Below are 23,182 nucleotides of genomic sequence, written 5' to 3' on the forward strand. Positions count from 1 at the left end.
CAGGTGGGGATACGCAGAATTAGGGCGGGGGCGGATTGCAAGGAAATGAGCGCCGCGTCCCAAACCCCGGATTTCCTCGGAACCGCTCAGTTTAATTTTAACAAGCCCCAAACAGACGGCGCAGAAACCCACTTCCGGGGCTTGCGGTGCGGCATCAGCGGCCGTCCCGCAGAGAAGGCGGCGCTGAGCCGCAGGTGCCGCCCAGCCTGGCTTCAGGGACGGCGGGGCGGGGCGGGGCAGTGAGGCCGCTCCGAGGCCCGCCTGGCGCCAGGTGCGGGGATGCTACTGGCCGGGCAGGACCTCCACGAGGGCTGCCCCGCGGCTCCCCTTCCTGGGCGGGCGGGGACGGCTGACTCCCTTCCGGGAGGGATCCCGCCGGCCGCCGCACCTGCGGGCCTACAAAAGGGCGCCCCCGAGTTGGCGACGCCGGACCCAGCCCGCCCCCCTGGCCGGTTCTGCGCAGGCGCCAAGGTGGTGCCGCTGCGCACTTGGCGGGGACACCTGCCGGCCGACACGCCCACCTCCGCCCTGCCTTGCGCCGGCGTAGAGGAAGCCCACGGGGCGCTCCCTCCTCTGCGGGGGTGCCAATCATCGACCTGGCAATCGGCGGTTGGCTCCTGAGCGCCCGTCGCGTTTTTCGGCGAGGCCCGATTGGCGCCCCGTCGCCAACCAGAAAGAGCCTTCAGGCCTCCTGGGCAGGTTCTCTCCTCCCATTGGCCCTCCGGTCTGCGTGCGGAGCGCGTCACGGTCGCCGCCGGCCTGGCCATTGGTAGAAGCCGGAGGGCTTTCCCGCCCTCCCTCTCACCATTGGCCGCGCGGGGAGGACCGTTTTTCCCTGATTGGCCGAGGCGCCACTTGTTGCTAGGCAGACTGTGCGGGCCAGCGCCGGCGCAGCGTCATCCCCCCTCCCCCCGCGCATGAGTCGGCGCTGACCTGTGAGGCGGCATCGAGCGAGCGACGAGAGCGGCAGGAAGGAAGCGAGCGAGCGAGCGAGCGAGCGAGAGAAGGAGGGAGGCAGAGAGAGAGGCCGGCACGGAGAGAGACCACCAGGCCCCGAACCCCCGCCACACGCCGCCCAGCCCCGCCGCTCCGCCATGGCCTCGGGGACCGAGTGAGTAGCAGCCCCGGCGGCAGGGCCCGAGCGGGCGCCGCGGCCCACCTCCCTCCCCGCCTCCCTCTGCTGTGTCACGCCAGGCCGCGGCCGGCTCCCCCGCCCCCTCCCGCGGGCCCCCCGCCCCCCCCCGCCCCCGCGCGGCCGCATCTGCCCCGGAGGCCCCGAGAGAGAGAGGGGCGGGCCCTTCGCGACCCCAGCCCAGCACCGCCTTTCCAGAGGCAGGCGTGGGGGGCGGGGCGGGGGCGGACAGGCCAGGGCCCCTTCTTCGCCGGCCGGGGGGGCAGCGCCCGCTTTTTCCCGGGGCCTCAGCTGTCGATGGAGCGGCTTCCGTGGCCGTCCTCGCGGGGCTGGCGTTCGCAGCTCAGGCGGGGCCTCCTCCGCGGCGTCGGGCGGCGCCTGCCTTTCTGCCCCTGCTCCTTCCTGCGAGCGAAGCGCGCCCTGGCCCGCGGGGATCGGTCGCCACCAGGCCAGCCCAGGGCCAGCCGCGGACTGAACGCGGGCTCCCAGTGCAAATCCCGCGGCGGCGGCGGCGGCGGCCATCTTGGGGGCCGGATGTTGAGAGAGCAGCTCCTGGGAGTCGGTGGCGGCCGCGGCTCGGGCGCTTCTCCCCCCCCCGCCCCGGATAGTTCCACTTCTTATTATTTCGCTTATTTCGCTTCCCTTCTCCCCCTTCCAGGCTTCTGGAAACAGCAGCGTCGCCCACAGCCCTGAAAGGGAAGAACTATTGCAAAGCTCAGCAGCACCTGACAGTCTAGAGCTACCTGTCCTATGACTATGAATAGGGCGGGGGGGGGGGTCACTGGAGGACCCCCGTTGCTCCCTCGGCAGAACAGCTCTGCCTTGCAGGCCCTGCAGAGTTGCATCAGGCCCCGCAGGGCGTTCCACCAGGTGGCCAGGTGTTTATTTCTCCTTACTGGGTACCTGGACTGGCTTGCATCATTCTCTCGTCCTCCATTGTATCCTTCCAGCTGCTTTGGGAGAGGGAGGCGAGGCTGAGCCTCTGCCGGTCATTACCCAGCAAGCTTCCTCATGGCAGGGTGGGTCAGCCTGACCCTAGTAGGGCACTCCAACCCCGACGCCACTACGGAGAAGTATGGGTTTTACTTTTAGAAAAGAAATAAAACGGGGTTTAAAGCTACCAGCATAGATGGCTTCAAAGGGGTATTTGGTGAATTCTTGGCGAATAGGCCTCGCAGTGGCTACCAGCCCCAGTGGTCTCCATGGCAAGGGCCAGTAAACCTCTGAATACCAGTGCCCCAGGTGCTCTGAACCCCAATATCTGAGGACGGTCCATTCCCAGAAGAACTGGTTGGCCACTGTGTGAAACAGGATGCTGGACTAGATGGGCCTTCCCTGGTCCAATCCAGCAGAGGTTCTTCTTGTGTACATACACTGTCAACTGAATGTTTGCAATTGTTAGATTTCTCAATTGAGGTTGCACTCCCAATTTTTAAAATAGGATAACTTTTGGGAGTGCCTGGAATTTCAAGGACCACCCTTCTTTAAAAATTAAGAAAGGGTTTATGATCTAAGAAAGGTAAGGGTGGGGAATGTTAGAAAGCATTTCTCTCCCTCCCCCCACCCCAGCATCTCATACAGACTTGTTGCAACCCCAGTCATAATTTTTAATGCTTCCTAATAATGCGTTTTGCTTACATTCTGATCTCTAAATGCAGTTCTGTTTTCTGGAATAGGAGGCTTTCGGGTTGTTTGGCTATGAAAGTGTTACAGTGACACCACCAGTGTTAGTGGTGGGTGTGGAAAGTGCCCTCAAGTCACAACTGGCCTGTGGTGATTCTCATGGGGTTTTCATCTACCTCTATAGCAACCCTGCCTCTATAGCAACCCTGGACTTCTCTTCCAAACACTAACTAGCACCTCTGCTCCTTAGCTTTTGAGATCTGATGAGGTTGGACGAGCCTGGGCAAAATTAGTGATTGGGTTGAAAGATGTGTGTGTGTGTGCCTCAAACATGGAAGTAAGCATTAGCTATTTACAAAGAGGAGTGACTTACTTGCATCCTTGAGGGCAGTCTGTTGTTTTCCTGAATTGTGGATCTATGAGAATGCCCTCATCTCAATCAGCAATGCAAATTACGGGATCTCCAGCCTCTCATTTTCAAGATAAGAGAGACTCATTTTCTCTTGTGCTGATCTTGGCTAATAACAATCAGACGGGAACTCTTCCTTTTGTTGCCTAAAGAACTCCTGAAGGTTCCCGCACATATCCACAGTCAATGGCTTCTTTCTCATATCATCTGAATCTTCCTCCTCCTCCTCACTTTTCAGTTCTTGGGTGGCATGGGAGATGCACGCCTGGTTACTTGGAGAGCACAGGTGCCGTTTCTACGATCTTCCATTTTTAATGCATTTACTGTTGCCAGGAAGGAACTTTGCCTGAGTAGCTGCAGGGCATGTCCTCTGTTTTCTCTTACCTGCTCACAGATAGAACTACAGTGAGGTGTCTTCTGGAGTAGGGCTGTGTGCCTTAGCATGTTAATTTATTTATCATATTTATATTACGTCTCAACCTCTCCCTTCCTAGGCGGAACTCAGGGCATAAAATAAATACAGATTCATACGTATATACGTATTTGTGTATATGCATATTAAACAATGATAAAATATAATCTGATAAATAAATTTAAAAACCAATGCGGATACGATAATCCCGAAAAATTCCAACATTCTCCCCACACAAAAAAGTATGGATTTAAATTGAAAACATACATGGGTCAGCCAGTCGGATAACTTGCTGCGTCTGTCTCCTTGAGCAACTGCTTTTTTTGCTTGCCAACAAGTAGGTAAAGTGGTGGCCCCACTGAGCCTGGTGCTGCCTGCTGAAGCTTTCTTCGGGGTAATACTTTGCCTGCCTCTCATTTTGGCTCCCTTCTGTTTTCAAACTGGATGCTGCTGGAGAACAATTGTAACAACTTGGTGCAGCTGGTCATCAATCTTGCACTTACCTGCAAACTTTTTGAGCTTTCTGGTTTTGAAATCTCCAGGAGCTTCTGCCCAGGTAGCACAACATTCCCCTTCTAGAACTGGGAGGGAATGGTGGAATGGTTCTTCTAAGATGGTAGTCTCTGTTATTCATCACCTGCCTCCCCAAGTCTATGCTTAGTGGGGGTCGGAGGAGCTTTTTGCCTGCATAGCCAATTTCCTGTATTGAAAGTCCCTGCATTTCCTTAGTGGCCCCATCCCAGTGAGGGCAGTCACAGGGAGGCCAGAGCAAGCTGCTCTGTGCAAACTCCATCTGGCATTTTAAATAAAGCACCTCTCACTTAATTCTGGTTTTCTAACACAGGTGATGCAGTCGTTTAGTAAGTTACTTAAAAAGTGTTGTCGTTTGTAGACTTTATTTTAGGCAGCATCCATGCCTGTTAGGGAATAATTCTGCTGTGCCATCTGGAAATTACTTACAAGGTTCAAGCTGCACAGGCTGATTGGTCTCTCTTCCTCTTTAAGAGAATGTGAAACTTAAGTGTCTGAGGGTTTTTATGTTTTGATAGGAAACTGAAATAAAACTGTTTGGTGACCCTTTGTCAGAGTGATGTTCTTAGGGAAGTTTTTGCTTCTGTCTTGGGCACTGTTGGTCATGAAATATGGGTTTAACTGCCAAACACTTCTGCACTTTCCTGGTAGGAATATTCTAGCATGTTAAGTGATCAGAGGATTCCTCTTTGCTCACTGGTCCTGCAGGGCTTCACCTTCTCCAAATGTGCAGTTTTTGAGGTGGATATAAAGCCGTGGTGGCGAACCTTTGGCACTCCAGATGTTATGGACTACAATTCCCATCAGCCCCTGCCAGCATGGCCAATTGGAGTGCCAAAGGTTCGCCTCCACTGATATAAAGGCTGGTGGGAGGAGTGACTGACTGGGCTTGTCTCTTAGAAAAGTTGAGAACAATTTCCTGTGAGCTTGGCTTCTGAGGTGGAGGAGTGGGGAACCAAACCCGGTTCTCTGGATGAGAGTCCATCTGCTCTTAACCACCATACCACGCTGGCTCTAAATACTTTAAATGGCTTGAGCTGTGTGTACATCAGAGATGCCTGTGTTACCATTGTAGGGAGTAAGCTGCTTGCTCTCCGTGAGGGATATGCAGTAAGATGGGGCCTGCAGAAAGACTCCTCAGCTGTGCATCTTTTCTCCTTCCCAGACATCTACACCTGGGTGAAGCTAAAAAATACTACTTTGGTGCAATAAACCAGGTGCTCCTTTTAGAGACGTCATCTCTTGAGCCTTTGAAAATGGTTGGAAATTCCATTCCTTATTGGAGGGGGCAAGCGGGTGTGCTCTCAGTGGGGCTCATCTGAGGGATTGCAGTGGCCTTGGGGGTATTTTTGCCAGTGGCTGCTGCCATTGCCAGTTCCTCATGTCAGATATTGTTCTCTTGTGTCTTTTAAACTGCCTTTGCGCGGTACCTTGAATATGTTCCAGGGAGGTGGCTGGGAACGTTTCTGGCCTATTAAACCTCATAGTTGTACAACAACGGTAAATGAGTACAGGGCTTTACCTCGAAGTCCTGTGAGTTGTTCTTTGCTGAATGGGTCTTTTGCTTTTATATGGAATTCTTTAATTTCCTTTCAAGCAAATTAGTTTAAGAGGGAAACTGTACTTAGGTGGGAAATGGTCCCAGCAGGGTGTGGTTCTATGTCTTCTAGATTTTCAACAATTCTTTTATCTTATCACAGTTCCAAAGCTGATGACTTATCCACTGCAATTCTGAAGCAGAAGAACAGGCCCAATCGGTTAATTGTTGATGAAGCAATTAACGAGGACAACAGCGTTGTGTCATTGTCCCAGGTATGTTCCACATAAGAGTAAGGTACTATGGAGCACATATGTGGAATTTGTTGGTCCCTTTACATGGCAAGTAGCCCTTGTACTCCAATACAGGGAGCTGTGAACAGGACAGAAGACAAGACAGCAATGGAGAGGGAGGGTTAGTTTGCAAAGTGGAGAGAGGGGAGCTTTTTCTCCATCTCACGTAATTCTGCAACTTGGGAGGATCCAATGAGGTAATGGGGAATAAGTTCAACATGGACAAAAAGAAATACTTTTTACTCAGTGAATGAGTAAAGTGAAATTCAATTCCTACAGATAATATATGGACATGAATGAAGTTGGCTTTAACACTGAGTTAGATTCATGGAGGATAGCTGCTAGGTTTAAGGCTGGACACACTCAGACTAAGTTGACTTTGAAACAAAGAAACGAACTTTATTGAATTGTGTTGCCCTATGATACAGGGTGCTGGAACTGAGGCAAGAACCCTCAGTTCCAGTATATATATGGGTAGAAGTGGGTGGTCCTTCCCAGTGGCAGGAACGGGGATAACTGGGGAAACAGAAACTTAACACGGAACAGAAACTTAAGTGCGGGTCGCGGCCCTGACAGCTAGGAGACATAGTGTTAAATGAGCCTCATATTCAGAGGCAGCAAACCTGTCAGTACCCGAGCTGGGGGAGGCCTGAGCCTCTGTGCCTTGTCTGGTAGCCATCCAGAATAACAGCTGGGGCCCTTTGTGACCACTGGTCTTGCCTTTTTGTGAGGAGCTGGTAGGGGGGCTATACTGGTCGCACGCTCAGTCTCAGGATGACATAGAATGGTTACAGTGGAAGGTTTTCTCTTGAGATCTACTGTTAGCTGGGCTGTAGCAGGGTTCATAGTGGCCCATGTGAAGATGAAGTACTCCTTAGACTGGGGTTGGAAGAGATTGAAAGGTTTTGAAGTCTTGCAGCCTTATCTCAAAGTGGGATTCTCTGTAGGCGAGACCCTGAACCTGAGCTCGTGCAGCCTGAGCCTGAGCATGTTGATTCAAAAGCAAGAGTCTGTCCCAAGGAAGTAGTGGAAGGTTTGTAGCTAGACCAAAGCTAGACTCAGTTTGAGAGAAGCTACACATCCCTGTATTTGCAACAGCTCCTCTTCCAGGGCCCCTCCAGTTGGACCTCTCTGCGTACATTTTAGTTTGCTAGCTGTCCTGTTGGCTGTTCTGAGTGCAGAAAGGCTGGGTACAGTTTTGCAAAATAAATAAGTCTGGTTCCCAGAGGAATGCCTTTTGGGTTGCCCTTCAGGTTATCTCGCTGATAAGATCATATTTTGTTATACCAAATTCTTACTCCTTTGCATTATAATTTGAGACTGGCTTGCATTTGGCATGCTTCTTCATTTGACCAAATTTGGGATGTCATCAGCCTGCTTCTGCCTCCACCAAAAAGTCACCAAAAATACTAGTAAAAACAGGCATATTTTCAAACTAAGATGTTTGATTTAGTCTCTCTCAAGACCTAGTGTAAGGTACAGCGGTCAATAATTGAGACTCTAAATGTATGTCAGTAGCCATTTATTGAACTGTGTCAGTTACCAGTGAGACAGGAAGCCAGATCTAAGGATCATGGCTTCTGCGTGGCCCTTTATCCCCAAACACCCCCTTGCCCTGCTCCCCCCTCCCATCTTTCCCACAACAGAGTTAATAGTAGCATAAAGAGGTGAGAACAGCTTTGTTCTGTGTCCCAAACATTTCAACAACAGCGATAGTCTCCATTCCCACCCCAGGGGAGGGCAGGAGGCAGACCTCACTAGTTGCAACAAAATTAAAACAATTCTTAAAATAACTAGACTAAATATATTATAACCCCCTAAACTACACACCATTACACAAAATAATGAATTCCTGCTATCTCAGTGTTGACTTCTAATCTATTCTAGGTTTGTGCATCTATTTGAAATGAAACAATTTATCAGTTACACACTGTAACATGACTAATATTCTGATTTAGTCTCTGTTTCCTTTTAAATCTCAAATCCTGCGATTATTTTTTCCTACCATATTTTTTCAATAGATAGTCCATAAAAGGTTTCTAGGTTTTTTTTGCAAACTTTTCTGTATTACCATCCTTTAATAAAATTATTAATTTGGGTATTCTGACTATTCTGTGACTTTCCAGTCTGTTGGAATTTTTTCATCTCTTCACTTCTATGCGTACAATGTCCTTGCAACAGTAGACAAATACAAGAAAAGCAGGCTACGTTGATTTGGGATGTCATCTCCCAATAGTCCCAATAGAAAAACTTCAGGTTTTTCACCATTGTTATTTTCAATATCTTTTGTATTTCTTTGGGTATCATGTCCCAAAAGAATTTAGTCTCTGTATATAACCACCATATATGAAAAAAGTCCCTCATGTTTTTGACATTTCCAGCATCTACTAGGTATACCTTTCAACGGTTTTGCCAGTTTTTTTGGTGTCAGATACCATCTATACGTCATTGTATAATAATTTTCTTTTAGATTGTAGCATATGGCGAACTTTTATTTCTTCTCCTTAACTGGCCTTAGTTTTATGTAGATTCTCCCACTCCCTTTTTTAAAAACTGGTGCGTTGCTGGCTGCTGGCCAGTCTTCGGGTGGGCAAGATTTGAAGCACTGGCTTACCTGGAAAACTTGGGTATGCTGGATGCCTGCATGGTTGTTTTTCGCAGGCCAAGATGGACGAACTGCAGCTGTTCCGAGGAGACACAGTTCTGCTGAAAGGGAAGAAGAGGAGAGAGGCCGTGTGCATCGTCCTGTCTGACGACACCTGCTCCGATGAGAAGATCCGCATGAACCGGGTTGTGCGCAACAACTTGAGGGTGCGCCTTGGAGATGTGATCAGGTGAGGTGCACATGTCCAACATATCTCGTTAATTTGACTAGTAAACACCACGGCAGGTTTTTGGAAGAAGTGTGTGACTCATAGTTTGTGGGGCTTATTCTTTTGATGGCGCATAGGCTGTATAATATTGGTTTTCTTGCTGGCCCAGATTGCTGCCGTCTGTGGTTTGGGCTGAGGTGCAAAGATGTCGATGAATCTGATGAGTTGTTTATTATTAAGAAGGAGGTATTGATTTGCCCCAGTTGATGTGTGGAATACACTGTCCAGGAAACTCAGAGGGGGTGGTCTCCCAAAGCATCTGCCTCTAACTGGGAGAGAGGGAGTGCAGAGCAGGACTGCCAGGGGGTGGGTTGTGGAGCCCGGGACCCTCTGACTGTCATCTGTTAGGCAGCTGAGCTTTGAAGAGAGATCCTCGCCATGTTCTTCAGTAAGGAATGTCCACTTTTATTTTATTTTTTAAGCTGGGCAGTCTCTTCGTGAAGGCAGAGCATCTTCAGTTGACTGAGGTTTTTCTGGTTTGAAGGGATTAACGTGAATTTGTTTATTTCTCTATCTTGCCAAGTTTGGGAGGGTGATGACATTTGCAGACTTTGTGCCTATTCTTTTTTGGCGGGGCCTAGTGGAGAACTTCAGTGCAGAAGGATGCGAGCAGGAGCTCGTGAAGGTTGCTTGCTGCCCTCGTTTCTCAGGCAGTGAGATCTAGTGTGCTGGGAGCAAATAATCTGGCACACGTCACCCAAGATTTGGTTAGTAATATGAGACACTTTTCTGCAGTATCCCAGTTTCTCTGCGGTCTTTGAGGCTGCGAAGGAGCGGTCAGTTTAGGTCAGTGATGGCGAACCTTTTCGAGACCGAGTGCCCAAATTGCAAGCCAAAACCCACTTATTTATCGCAAAGTGCCAACGTGGCAATTTAACCCGAATACTTAGGTCTTAGTTTAGAAAAAACGGTTGGCTCCGAGGCATGTGTTACTCGGGAGTAAGCTTGGTGGTAGTTGGTGGCTTTTCTTTGAAGCAACCGTGCAACTCTTCCAATGAGTGAATCACGACCTTAGGAGGGTTTACTTAGAACAAGCCCCATTGCCAGCAACCGAGCTTACTCCCAGGTAAAGGATCATGCTTTAGTTCTTCGCATTAAAATCAATGGGGTTTAACAGCACTTAACAGGGTTACCTACACTGCTTCCTCAAAACTAGGTCTTAGGTTTAATGCTAATAATTGAGCCCAGCGGCATTGAGCCAGCCTAGATGTGGGGGGGCGAGTTTCTGTGCATGTACTTACAGAGAGGGCTCTGAGTGCCACCTCTGGCACCTGTGCCATAGGTTCTCCACCACTGGTTTAGGTGGCTGTGGTGTAGTGTAGGGAGTTCTGCAGTAAGGGACTGGTGGTACGCTGATCCTGCTTCCTTCATCAAGGCTAGGAAGGTCGATGTGGCTTTAGCTTCCAAGCTCTGGGAAGAAACTTTCCCAGCAGTGCCTGGGATGACCGGAAACACTCTTGCTTTTCAGCATCCAGCCTTGTCCAGATGTCAAGTATGGCAAACGCATCCATGTGCTGCCTATTGATGACACAGTGGAAGGGATCACTGGGAACCTGTTTGAGGTCTACCTGAAGCCGTACTTCTTGGAAGCATACAGACCAATCAGAAAAGGTACAGCTGTGAAACGGTGGCCGTGGATCAGAGCTGCAGAACGACTTTTACTGCTTCAGCAACATAAAATGCATTGTTCATAACTTATAAAATTGTAACATTTGACATATTTATAGGATTTAAAAGCTGTGTGTGACTTAATTTTTATAAGCAAAATTGTAAGTATATATACCAGTGGTGGCGAACCTTTGGCACTCCAGATGTTATGGACTACAATTCCCATCAACCCCTGCCAGCATGGCCAATTGGCCGTGCTGGCGAAATTGACTAGCAATCCACTGGTATAATTCCCTCCCTATTATATACTCAGTGGTTCAGAGAAAACTGCAAGCTGATACACCTATTTTATCTTAGCACATGTGCCTTAATTTTTGCCCTCTGGTTAGAGAGACTTTAGTCCTTGATGGAACTTTTGAGTTTTCCTCTGAGGTATCGGTGCTGTTTCTGCCCCTCATTGTTCTGGTTTGTTTTCCCTCCAGCAAGGTAGGCAGCGAACTACTTGTTACCCAGTCTGTGGGTAAATTTGTCACAGTGGTTTAAGAGTTAGCTGAAAAGGTCAGCCACAGTCGGGTCAAAAGGAGAACAAGGTGTGCAGTAGTGGAAAAGCAGTGAGAGTCCTGCGAAGGTCAGGTATATGTCTCGGTGCACAAATACAGGTTAGATTTAAGACCCCCCCCCCCCCATGTCTACACCGTGACCATCTTGTCTTGAAAAGCTTTTCACTTTCCAAAAGAGAAAATATTCTATAGGAGGTTTTTTTTTGTACTCCCCAATATTTCCAGTTAGCCTAAAAAAACAGGAAATTATCCCCCCATTTCCATTTCCCCCCCATGCCTTCACATCTCTACCCATGCCTGTTTAAGGTGCTGTGTAAACACATGGATACTCCACTAAGGCTTTAATGTTATATAAGTATCTGGGTTTTGCTGCACTTTTTAATTGTTTTGAAACAGCTTTTTCTTAACTGCTATTGGAGGCTGAACTTAAAGCTGGAAGACAGGATAGAAAATCATTTAGTAAAAATGAAATCTACAACTTTCCTGTGTTGTGGCAGATGGTTGGTTGCTGCATCATCTTTAGCACTTTCCTGTGTTTTAGAGAGAGACCTATTCACAACTCCAGCTAAAGCAGCGAATCTCCTTTTTTACTTGCTCCTCTTTGCGGCACTTTCAGCTTCCTGTCAATTATGGCTGCAACACTGGCCATTCCTGTTCCTCTGGAAAATTCCCAGGGCTGCCTGCATTGTTGGCTGTGCGCTGCATCGTGATTTGTATAGTGTTCGGCATGTCAGGCAGTCTACAGCCAGTCCCTAGTTCTGAACTTTGCTGTGTTCGGGAGATGGCTGTGCAACAGTGGAGTCGAGTGGTTTGTTTTCTCCTTTGTTAACGTGCTGATAATTTCAGGGGACATCTTCCTGGTGCGTGGAGGGATGCGCGCTGTGGAGTTTAAGGTGGTGGAAACAGACCCAAGCCCTTACTGCATAGTAGCTCCAGACACCGTCATCCATTGTGAGGGGGAGCCCATCAAACGAGAGGTGAGTGGACGAGGCCAAAGCCCCCGGACACCCCCAGCATGACCTGGCCAAGTGGAACTTTCTCCTCTACATCACCACGTAGACAGAACTGCAGGGAGAAGAGATCAGATCCTTGGGAGCCTCTGTTTAATGTCGGTCTGTAGCAGAGGATTCTCCTGGTTGCTGATAGCCCAGTGATGGCGAACCTTTTCGAGACCAAGTGCCCAAATTGCAACCCAAAACACACTTATTTATTCCAAAGTGCCAACACGGCAATTTAACCTGAATACTGAGGTTTTAGTTTAGAAAAAACGGTTGGCTCCGAGGCGTGCGTTACTCAGGAGTAAGTTTTGTGGTAGTCGGTGGTTTTGATTTGAAGCAACCATGCAACTCTTCCAATGGGTGAATCATGACCCTAGGAGGGTTTACTTAGAAGCAGGCCCTATTGCCAGCAACCGAGCTTACTCCCAGGTAAAGAATTGAGCTTTAGTTCTTCGCATGAAAATCAGTGGGGTTTAACAGCGCTTAACAGAGTTACCTACCCTTCTTCCCCAAAACTAGGTCTTAGGTTTAATGCTAATAATCAAGCCCAACGGCCCAGGCCAGCCTAGATGGGGGGGTGGGGACGACTCTGTTTGCGCATGCCCACAGAGAGGGCTCTGAGTGCCACCTCTGGCACCCGTGCCACAGGTTTGCCACCACTGTGATAGCCAATGGCTGTGTTTTCCTTCTCTGTTTGAATGGGAGGGAAAGGGCATGCTGAGGGTCAGGAGAGCGGTCATCCCGTGTGGCAGCTGAACCCGTGTGTGTGGGCCTTTTCTGTTCCCCCCCAGGATGAAGAGGAATCTCTGAATGAAGTGGGCTATGATGACATTGGCGGCTGTCGCAAGCAGCTGGCTCAGATCAAAGAGATGGTGGAGCTTCCTCTCAGGCACCCGGCTCTCTTCAAGGCCATCGGGGTGAAGGTAGGAGGAGGAGCCAGCTGGGCCAGGAGTTCTCCTTCTAGTCTTCACTGGGGGAAGTGTGGGCGAGGGGGGGGGGCACCGCTCAAGGCTGGGCTCAGCTGAGTCTGCCTTCAAACTGAGCTCTGTCTTAAAGTGGAAGCCAGCCTTGAACTGCAGGCTCAGCCTGGCTGGGTATAATGCTGGACGCAGCCAGGGCACAGGCCACAGTTCAAGGCTAGGCTCGGCCTGGCTGGGTCCAGCTTTAAACTGAAGGCTTTGGAGGTGGATCCCACAGTTGAAAGCTGGATCTGGCCAAGCCCAGCCTGGAACTGCTCCCCCCTCCCAAACTCTAGGTGGAGTTGGGGGGCACGCAGCTCAACACTGGTCAGTGGTTGCCCCGAGCGCCATCTTTAGTAGAGTCGCCCCTGCCAGGACCTTCATGCTGATGCGTGACCTGATCTCAATGCCAAACCAGTATCTTGTGCTTCTGCAGCCTCCCCGGGGCATCCTGCTGTATGGTCCGCCAGGGACAGGGAAGACCCTGATTGCTCGAGCCGTGGCCAATGAGACCGGGGCGTTCTTCTTCCTCATTAATGGTGAGTGCTGGGGGAAAATTTTGCCCCAGGGCGGGGGAGGGGGGGGTTGACATGCATATGTGATCCACGTGAGCAAAAGGCAGCACAGTAAGTGGTGTCTGACCAACAAATACATTAATCGTTTGCCTGTGAACAGGCGTTGGACCAGACTCCAAATGTTCTGTTGTGGTTGAGGAAGGCGATCCTTGCTGAAGGAAGGATGTAAAAACTGGGAGGAGTCAACCCTGATGGTAACTTTCTGTGCTGCTGTTCTGGGCAGCGTTTGGCGCAGCTGGGAATGGAAAACGTACAAGTTTGTTCATAGGCAGAAGAAGAGCCCCTTTGCTGCATTGCTTCCCCTTTGGGAAACTGAACTAGTTTCACTTCACTTCAGTGTTCCTTTCAAAGTGTTGCAGTTCTGCACAGTCTTGGATGGTTGCCATACAGTGAAGCCAAAGGGCTGCCGATTGTCAAAACTATTGTGGTGGCTTTTCAGCCTTCCTGCTGACTTGCTGTTGTCTGTTCATCCACTTTTCTGTGTCCCGGCCCTGCCTCGTAGAGGGCTTCTTGCCTTCTCTTGGGCCTCCACTTTCTCATGAAATACTTCTCCCTGCTTCAGTGTCTGTAAAGAGAGTCTCCTTGGAAGGAGCGTCAAGAGAGTATTCAGATCTGTGTGTTGCAGACAGTTGCAGGTGGCAAGAGGCGTGTCAGTCTTTTCTGTCTGATCTTCTGCATTAAGGCAGATCCTGCGCTGGTTGAGTTGCATCTGATTCTATCACAGGACCTTCAATAAAGCTGTTTTCTGGTTGGGGATGGGGACAGGTCCAAGGAGATGCGTTGCCAGTCATGCTGCCTCTGGTGCACTGGTCATGGCAGTGCTGCTCATGCTTCCTAGAAAAAGCAAAACCCCATTTGCCTCTTCCCACCTGAGCGTGATGTGGTTCTCCGCAGGTCCTGAGATCATGAGCAAGCTGGCGGGCGAGTCCGAGAGCAATCTGCGGAAGGCCTTTGAAGAAGCCGAGAAGAACGCCCCCGCCATCATCTTCATTGATGAGTTGGATGCCATTGCTCCAAAGAGAGAGAAGGTGAGTGTTCTCCTAGCTCATGGGCACTGGGGGTCAGGCGACTGCAGAGAGTTTTTAGCCAAGTTTGTTTTTTCAGTAAGTAGAAATAACTCAGATTACAGCCAGAAGGGGGGGAAAAAGCTTTTTGATCCTCATAAAATCATAAGAACATAAGAAAGAGCCTGCTGGATCAGACCAGAGTCCATCTAGTCCAGCTCTCTGCTACTCGCAGTGGCCCACCAGGTGCCTTTGGGAGCTCACCTGCAGGATGTGAAAGCAATGGCCTCCTGCTGCTGCTCCTGAGCACCTGGTCTGCGAAGGCATTTGCAATCTGAGATCAAGGAGGATCAAGATTGGTAGCCGTAGATCGACTTCTCCTCCATAAATCTGTCCAAGCCCTTTTTAAAGCTATCCAGGTTAGTGGCCATCACCACCTCCTGTGGCAGCATATTCCAAACACCAATCACACGTTGGGTGAAGAAGTGTTTCCTTTTATTAGTCCTAATTCTTCCCCCCAGCATTTTCAATGGATGCCCCCTGGTTCTAGTATTGTGAGAAAGAGAGAAAAATTTCTCTCTGTCAACATTTTCTACCCCATGCATAATTTTATATTCAATCCTATCCCCCCTCAGATGTCTCCTCTCCGAACTAAAGAGTCCCAAACGCTGCAGCCTCTCCTCATAAGGAAGGTGCTCCGGTCCCTCAATCATCCTCGTTGCCCTTCTCTGCACTTTTTCTATCTCTTTGATATCCTTTTTGAGATGTGGTGACCAGAACTGAACACAGGACTCCAAGTGCGGTCGCACCACGGCTTTATATAAGGGCATGACAATCTTTGCAGTTTTATTATCAACTCCTTTCCTAATTATCCCCAGCATAGAGTTTGCCTTTTTCACAGCTGCCATGCATTGAGTCGACATTCCCATGGAACTATCAACTAAGACGCCCGAATCCCTTTCCTGGTCTGTGACTGATAGCACTGACCCCTGAAGCGTGTATGTGAAGTTTGGATTTTTTGCCCCTATGTGCATCACTTTGCATTTTGCTACATTGAACTGCATTTGCCATTTCTTCGCCCACTCACCTAATTTATCAAGGTCCACTTGGAGCTCTTCGCAATCCTTTGCGGTTCTCACCACCCTACATAATTTGGTATCATCTGCAAACTTGGCCACCACGCTACCCCCCCCCCCCCTACTTCCAGGTTATTTATGAATAGGTTAAAGAGCACTGGTCCCAAAACGGATCCTTGGGGGACACCACTTATTGGGGGACACCCCCCCCCCCCAGTAGACAGTGTTAGCACTTCCGCTTGTCAGGAAGCGCCTAGTGGTCTCTCTCTAGTCCACCTTTATTCCACCCATCCTGCAAGGAGCGAAGGGTGGCGTTGGTGCTCTCCTTTTATCCTGCTCCAAGAAGCCGCCTTCTGCAGATGTGAGCAGTGGTCTGTCATGGTTGGACATTGGTGGTTCTGCAGGGCTTCTCATCCGTTGCTGCCTGAGGCTTTTAACCGGAGGTGCTGGGGCGTGAACCGGGGACCGTCTGCATGCAGAGGAGGTGCCCTGGCACTGAGCCACGGCTGGCCCTCCTGCAGCACCCAGGAAAAGCTGGGCAGGGAGAATGTCTGGCTCAAGACCACCCAGTGGGCCTTGTGGCCAAGTCGGGATTTCAGCCAAGACTACTACGCTGCTGGCTGGTGGACTTGCCAGAGCAGAGCCAAATCCTTCAGCTTGTTGCTTGGGTGACCTCACCATGAAATGAACTTTTGGAATAAGGAGGAAAGTTGTGCACCCACCCAAGTGCATCCCAGACTGCTGGTGAGCCCACACTTGGCCCTTGCATGACTCCTCTTCTATTCTGTTCTGCACTCAAGTCCAGCCTTGGTCCCCTGATCTGACGGGAAATGGCTCTCTTGTCTTCCCTCTCTTCCAGTTTTCTGCATGTTAAGATTATTTCTTGTGTTCTCGTGGAGTCCACTCCAGCCTTCGCCAGGGGTCTTTTCCTCTTGCCTAGAAAATCTTAGCACCCTTCCTTGGCTGTTCTCTCTGCAGACGCACGGCGAGGTGGAGCGGCGCATTGTGTCTCAGTTACTGACGTTGATGGATGGCCTGAAGCAGCGAGCGCATGTCATCGTCATGGCTGCTACCAACAGACCGAACAGCATTGACCCGGCTCTACGGCGATTTGGTAATTTGGCTTGCTCTGGGTAGATGATAGGTGTGTGCTGGACGGATCTTCAGCTAGCTTTTCTTGCTCCTTGCAGCATTCTTTGAGTAACTTGGTCATGTGGATCGGCTGCAAGGGACAAAGCCTCAGGAAGAGAGAAGGCAGTCTCTTCTCCCGAGTATTTGTGGTCCACAGTGTGGAAGGGAGGACGGAGGGGCACGAGGCTCACTGAGAGCTCCCGGGTCGCTCTTTGTGGCAACTGGGCAGCAGCACAAGAGGAGAAAGAACTATCCACAAACAATGAAACATGAAATAAAGTGAAAAGAAAAAGTCTAAATCAAATCAAAAACCTTTATTAGGCATTTAAAAAGTCTATTAGAAAACATACATAGAAGAAATATGTCAACCCCGGTGTGAGAAATTCCAATGACTACTCTCAAGGAAACATAAATAATAAAATTACAAAAGGACTGATATCACAGAAAGGCAGCCACAAAGTTAGCTGCCACCTTTCAATTCAGTGAGCTTGTTAGAGAGAAACTGGTGCCTTCATTTGAAGGTTGAATTGATACCCTGCCTTTTGTCCTGTAAGAAGTCTCAAAGGCTTAAAAAACCCCTTCCCACAACAGACATCTTGGGAGGTAGGTGGGTCTGAGAGAGCTCTGAGAGAACTGGGACCAGCCCGAGGTCACCCAACAGGCTTCATGTGGAGGAGTGAGGAATCAAACCCAGTTCTCCAGATAAGAGTTCCCCTGCTCTCACCATTTGATTGGTGGCTTAGTGCAAGAAAGAAAGCAGCACACTTATTTATCTGGAGATGATGAGTTGAAATGTATTTCTAACAGCCCTAATAAATGTTCTTCAGTAAGCTTTAAGGTTTTTGATACGTGGTTGATTTTCTGTGATGCCATTCTGTTCTTTTGTAATTTTCTCATTCATGCTTTCTTGCAAGTAGTGGATTTTTTTTGTATCTTGGTGCATCTATTTCTTCTATGTAATTGTATGTTTTCTAAATAGAATTTTCATACTTTTCCATTGTTGGTAGATAGCTGTTGTGCATTTTGATTCCCAACTCTGCCGCCTGAGCTGTGGAGGCTTATCTGGGGAATTCAGATTAGCCTGCGCACTCCCACACACGCCATCTGGGTGACCTTGGGCTAGTCACAGCTTCTTGGAGCTCTCTCAGCCCCACCTACCTCACAGGGTGTTTGTTGTGAGGGGGGAAGGGCAAGGAGATTGTAAGCCCCTTTGAGTCTCCTACAGGAGAGAAAGGGGGGATATGAATCCAAACTCTTCTTCTTCTTCTTCTTGTTTTGAAGAGTTGCCCTTATCTTAGCAATTGGGCAGCCAGTTCGAAGCATTTTTTACAAACTTCACAAACTAGCCTATGCCGGTGTTTAGGGTTAGCCTGTGAGGACAGAAAGTACATGTTCTTCTGAATGGTGGCTCTGTGGCCTCTGAAGTGGCCCTCGGAGGACTTGTGTAACCTTTATAATCTGATCCCTTGAGCCTCTCATTGACCTGGCCACTTTCTGCCCCAAGGTGAGGCTGTGTAGGGATATTAGCCGCATGGGCAGGAGTTAACCTAATCCAATACACAGAGTAAATCAATGATAAAGCCATCAGACACATTTATATGCATAACAGAAGGAGATAATGTATTTTCGAAGGCTTTCACGGCCGGAATCACTGGGATGCTGTGTGGTTTCCGGGCTGTATGGCCGTGTTCTAGCAGCATTCTCTCCTGACGCAGAAGGAGATAATGTTTTGAATTGGACATTTCTGACGCAGAAATGTCAGAAGGAGATAATGTTTTGAATTGACCTCTGTTTTTAGCAAGATCCAGTCCAAAGAAGAAGAAGAGTTTGGATTTATATCCCCCCTTTCTCTCCTGCAGGAGTCTCAAAGGGGCTTACAATCTCCTTGTCCTTCCCCCCTCACAACAAACACCCTGTGAGGTAGGTGGGGCTGAGAGCGCTCCGAGAAGCTTTGACTAGCCCAAGGTCACCCAGATGGCGTGTGTGGGAGTGCGCAGGCTGATCTGAATTCCCCAGAGAAGCCTCCACAGCTCAGGCGGCAGAGCTGGGAATCAAACCCGGTTCCTCCAGATTAGATACACGAGCTCTTAACCTCCCATGCCACTGCTGCTCTTATCAGTTCACTCAGCAAGGGTGTGAGGCTCTTCCAGCTGTTGTTTGAAAGGTAAAATGTGAAGCCTGATGCCTGATGAGGCGTGTTGTGGGTGGCCCAGTTTAGCCCAGTCTCACCAGGTCTCAGACACTAAGCAGGGTCAGCACACGGAGAGGAGACCACCAAGCGAGTCCAGGGTTGCTACGCAGAGACAGGCAAAGGCAGATTACCTCTGAATGTGTCTTGCTTTGAAAACTCTGCAGGATCGCCATGAGTCACCTGCAACTTGACAGCACTTTTCACCGCATAAATACTTTAAATCTGGAGCAGCAGTGGCATAGGAGGTTAAGAGCTCGTGTATCTAATCTGGAGGAACCGGGTTTGATTCCCAGCTCTGCCACCTGAGCTGTGGAGGCCTATCTGAGGAATTCAGATTAGTCTGGGCACTCCCACACACGCCAGCTGGGTGACCTTGGGCTAGTCACAGCTTCTCGGAGCTCTCTCAGCCCCACCTACCTCACATGGTGTTTGTTGTGAGGGGGGAAGGGCAAGGAGATTGTCAGCCCCTTTGAGTCTCCTGCAGGAGAGAAAGGGGGGATATAAAATCCAAACTCCTCCTCCTCCTCTTCTTCAATGAATTAACGTTACTCCCAGTGGTTGGACTGATTTGAGCTACAAGTTGTAAGAGACCACCTTGGTGTATCTTGTACACCTACGCTTATGTAGATAATTCTTTAAACATATTTCTCTGAATTGCCACTGTGTACAAGCATGTATGGAAACATCCAAATCACGGTGTTAGATCAAAGAGCCACATATAGTTACTGAGCCCCTGAGTATCACAGACCAGGACAGGATGCAGTTGCTGGAGCGGAAGGGGGGGGCGGGGCAAATGCTCCATCTCTTCCCCTCCTGGCCTAAGCTGGCCCCGCCCACAGAATTTAAGAAGTCTTTTCTGAATTCAAAATCTACACACCGCTCTTTTGATTATCATTCTCCAAACTACAGGTGTAAACCTATTGGATCATGTATTATAATGTCTGAGTGACTTGTAGAGGTTAACTTTGGGATGAGTATCTGGGCACATTTTGCTGCCCTCTAATTCTGCTGGGCTCACACTGGTGCCCAACTTAATACAGATTGTTCCCAAATTGTGCTAAAACACAAAACATTCCAAATTCACAGGAAAGGTAAATTAACAAGCTCTTGAGCTTCTTACCTTTAGAATATTAAGGATATTATCCATTAGCAATATTTTCCACTTTTGTTTAAATCACATTAGAAATATGGACCCTGAACATGAGACAGGCACAAAATAGCACACCATTCTTCTGTCCCTTGTTCATTTGAATCTTGATAAGCGTGTGTGTTGGTTTCCCTGACCTGTACAGTAGATTTGATAATCTTGATCAGTAGGTGTGCCTTTTTGGAGTAGGGGTTCCTTTCCTGTACGCAGAAACTGAGTAGCTGTATTTGCCTTGTCTGCGCACAGGTCGCTTTGACAGGGAGGTGGATATTGGCATTCCTGATGCGACTGGTCGCCTGGAGATCTTGCAGATCCACACCAAGAACATGAAGTTGGCTGATGATGTAGATCTAGAGCAGGTGGGTGACGGCATTCTGAGAAAATGTCCTTTGTGTCAAGACAAGAAGCAGTTACCTCACACTGGAGGTCAGCTTGATGCAGAATGAGGCTTCGGACGGATGTGCCCAAAGATGGCAGAGTGGGGAACTTCAGAACTTGAGTCTGACAGGATGACAGTTATACCCACACACTCTGCCTAGTACGGATTGGATTGGAACTAAAGGCATACATGTATCTAGATCAGTGGTGGCGAACCTATGGCACGGGTGCCAGAGGTGGCCCTCAGAGCCCTTTCTGTGGGCACACGTGCACAGAGTTCGTCATGTGGGGGGTGGAAAATAACCCCCCCTACGCATCTAGGCTGGCCTGGGCACGATCCTTTACCTGGGAGTAAGCTCGGTTGCTGGCAATGGGACTTGCTTCTGAGTAAACCCTCCTAGGATTGTGAATCACCCATTTGAAGCGTTGCATGGTTGCTTCACCAAGCTTACTCCCGAGTAATGTGTGCTTTGGAGCCAACCATTTTAGTTTTTTCTAAACTAAAACTTCAGTATTCATGTTAAATTGCCGTGTTGGCACTTTGTGATAAATAAGTGGGTTTTGGGTTGCAATTTGGGCATCCGGTCTCGAAAAGGTTCGCCACCACTGATCTAGATTGTCCAGTTTTCTGAAAGCGGGGAGGGAGTCATGTAGTGATCACAACATCTCTGAAAGAGCCACATTCTTTCCACCGCTATTGTGCTGCCAGGTATTCAGTGGTGGGAGGAAGAGGTCAGATAGGTGGTGCTGGCGAGTGCTCTTTTTTCCCCAAGGAGCAAAAGCTCGGCGTGCTTCTTATGCCTGTTTTGGCTGTGTCGCTTCAGGTGGCCAATGAGACCCACGGCCACGTCGGTGCAGATTTGGCTGCGCTGTGCTCGGAGGCCGCCCTGCAGGCCATCCGGAAGAAGATGGACCTCATTGACCTGGAGGACGAGACCATAGATGCCGAAGTGATGAGCTCACTGGCAGTCACAATGGACGACTTCAGGGTAAGCCAGATGTGTGAACCTTCTTGGTTTGTGTAGGGCTGCCTTGGGAAGGTGAACTTCACGACTTGGGCTCTCCCTTTTGTCTTGCCAACTGCAGTGGGCTCTGAGCCAGAGCAACCCCTCAGCTTTGCGGGAGACCGTGGTGGAGGTGCCCCAGGTGACCTGGCAGGACATCGGAGGCTTAGAAGATGTCAAGCGAGAACTCCAGGAGCTTGTGCAGGTGAGGACAGCTGGTGCCATCATGAGCGCAGTAATGGCGTGCCTTGAAAAGCAGCAGCGAGTTTTGATTTTGCCAGCCCCCCGATAAGAGCAGCTGTTGCTGTGACTGTGGATTACATCCGCTGTGCTGAAATCGTGATGGGTGACTTCAAAACACCAGGGGAGGGGCAGAGGTCAGGTACTGGTGGCCTTTGGCCAGGTGCTGAGCCTCAAGCTTTACTTGCTGCCGAGTAGTCCCACGTCCACCTCTTTTGGGGCACAGTCCTGGTTGACGTTTCAGTAAGCGAACTCCTCCTTTCCACAGTATCCAGTGGAGCACCCTGACAAATTCCTCAAGTTTGGCATGACCCCCTCCAAAGGGGTGCTGTTCTATGGGCCTCCTGGCTGTGGGAAGACCTTGCTGGCCAAAGCCATTGCCAACGAATGCCAGGCCAACTTCATCTCCATCAAGGGCCCGGAGTTGCTCACCATGTGGTTTGGAGAGTCAGAGGCCAACGTGCGCGAGATCTTCGACAAGGTAAGTTCCAGTCGGCTGCCTCCTGACTGTTCTGGGGAGCTGCTGCTCTTTGCAGGGATTCTGGGGACCCTCCTTAGAATCTCAGAAGCCTGATGCAGAGTGGGTGGGGGCCACCCTGGGGACCACTTCTTCATCAGTCCTGTGGCTGCTCAGTGATTTATAGCAAACGGCAGGTTCTGCAGAACGGACAGGCTTTCCCCGCTGTCTGAGCGGTCAGTGCCCTTGCTGTTCCGACTTGGTCCTTTTCCATTGTTGCAGAGACAGACCTGGCCATGAGCCACCTTCGTGTGTGTTCCCTCCCCCGGCCCCAGGTGCAATCTGACATTTTGGCTTGAGTGGTGAGCAGGCCTTTTGAGCCAGGCCCTGCCTTCAGCAGCTTTGGCACTTGGCCAGGAAAGGCTGCAGAGAGGGTCCAGAGGCAGCAAGCAGGAGTGGGAAGAAATGCTGTGTGCCTGTAGCCAGAAGATGGTGGCCCAGAAAGGACAGTTCTCCTTCTGTTGCATGATCAGTGAGGAAGTTGGATTGTCATTCCTTTTCCCAGTCACCCTCAGATGGAATGGTCCTTCATCACCACCCCCAGCATCTCCCCTTTCAGTCGCTTTGCTTCTGAGGTCAGGCTTGCCTGGGATAATAGAACACAAACATGGGTAGTGCAGTTTTGCTGATCTGCTCACGGTTTCACTTTTGAGTGTGCTTTCAGTGCCGTCAGGTGCGGAGTGTCTTGGATGATGCTGTGGGGCTCTTTTGGATCCCTTCGGGCATGTAGAGATGGGGGTTGCCCCCTTGTGGCGGTTAAGTCCACAAATACCTTGTATTCAGGCAGGATATATACTAGAGCCGTGATAGTGAACCTTTTTGAATCTGAGTGCCCAAATTGCAACCCAAAACCCACTTATTTATCACAAAGTGCCAACACAGCAATTTAACCTGAATACTGAGGTTTTAGTTTAGAAAAAATGGTTGGCTCCAAGGCATGCGTTACTCAGGAGTAAGCTTGGTGGTAGTTGGTGGCTTTGCTTT

General features: G+C 49.7%; 1 protein-coding gene across 1 annotated transcript in view; it reads left to right on the forward strand.

Moving 5' to 3' along the window:
• The first annotated feature begins 888 nt into the window (after window positions 1-888).
• LOC125436419 (valosin containing protein) overlaps window positions 889-23,182 on the forward strand; it is a 28,937-nt gene continuing 6,643 nt past the window's right edge. The window contains exons 1-13 of the mRNA XM_048503391.1: window positions 889-1,111; window positions 5,808-5,919; window positions 8,599-8,771; window positions 10,279-10,421; window positions 11,825-11,955; window positions 12,768-12,899; window positions 13,372-13,474; window positions 14,405-14,538; window positions 16,569-16,704; window positions 20,306-20,418; window positions 21,262-21,426; window positions 21,524-21,646; window positions 21,950-22,162. Coding sequence (XP_048359348.1) covers window positions 1,095-1,111; window positions 5,808-5,919; window positions 8,599-8,771; window positions 10,279-10,421; window positions 11,825-11,955; window positions 12,768-12,899; window positions 13,372-13,474; window positions 14,405-14,538; window positions 16,569-16,704; window positions 20,306-20,418; window positions 21,262-21,426; window positions 21,524-21,646; window positions 21,950-22,162 — 1,695 coding nt within the window. The 5' untranslated portion in view covers window positions 889-1,094. The remainder of the gene's footprint in view (window positions 1,112-5,807; window positions 5,920-8,598; window positions 8,772-10,278; window positions 10,422-11,824; window positions 11,956-12,767; window positions 12,900-13,371; window positions 13,475-14,404; window positions 14,539-16,568; window positions 16,705-20,305; window positions 20,419-21,261; window positions 21,427-21,523; window positions 21,647-21,949; window positions 22,163-23,182) is intronic.

Source organism: Sphaerodactylus townsendi, linkage group LG07 (assembly GCF_021028975.2).
Source record: "Sphaerodactylus townsendi isolate TG3544 linkage group LG07, MPM_Stown_v2.3, whole genome shotgun sequence".
NCBI lineage: Eukaryota > Metazoa > Chordata > Lepidosauria > Squamata > Sphaerodactylidae > Sphaerodactylus > Sphaerodactylus townsendi.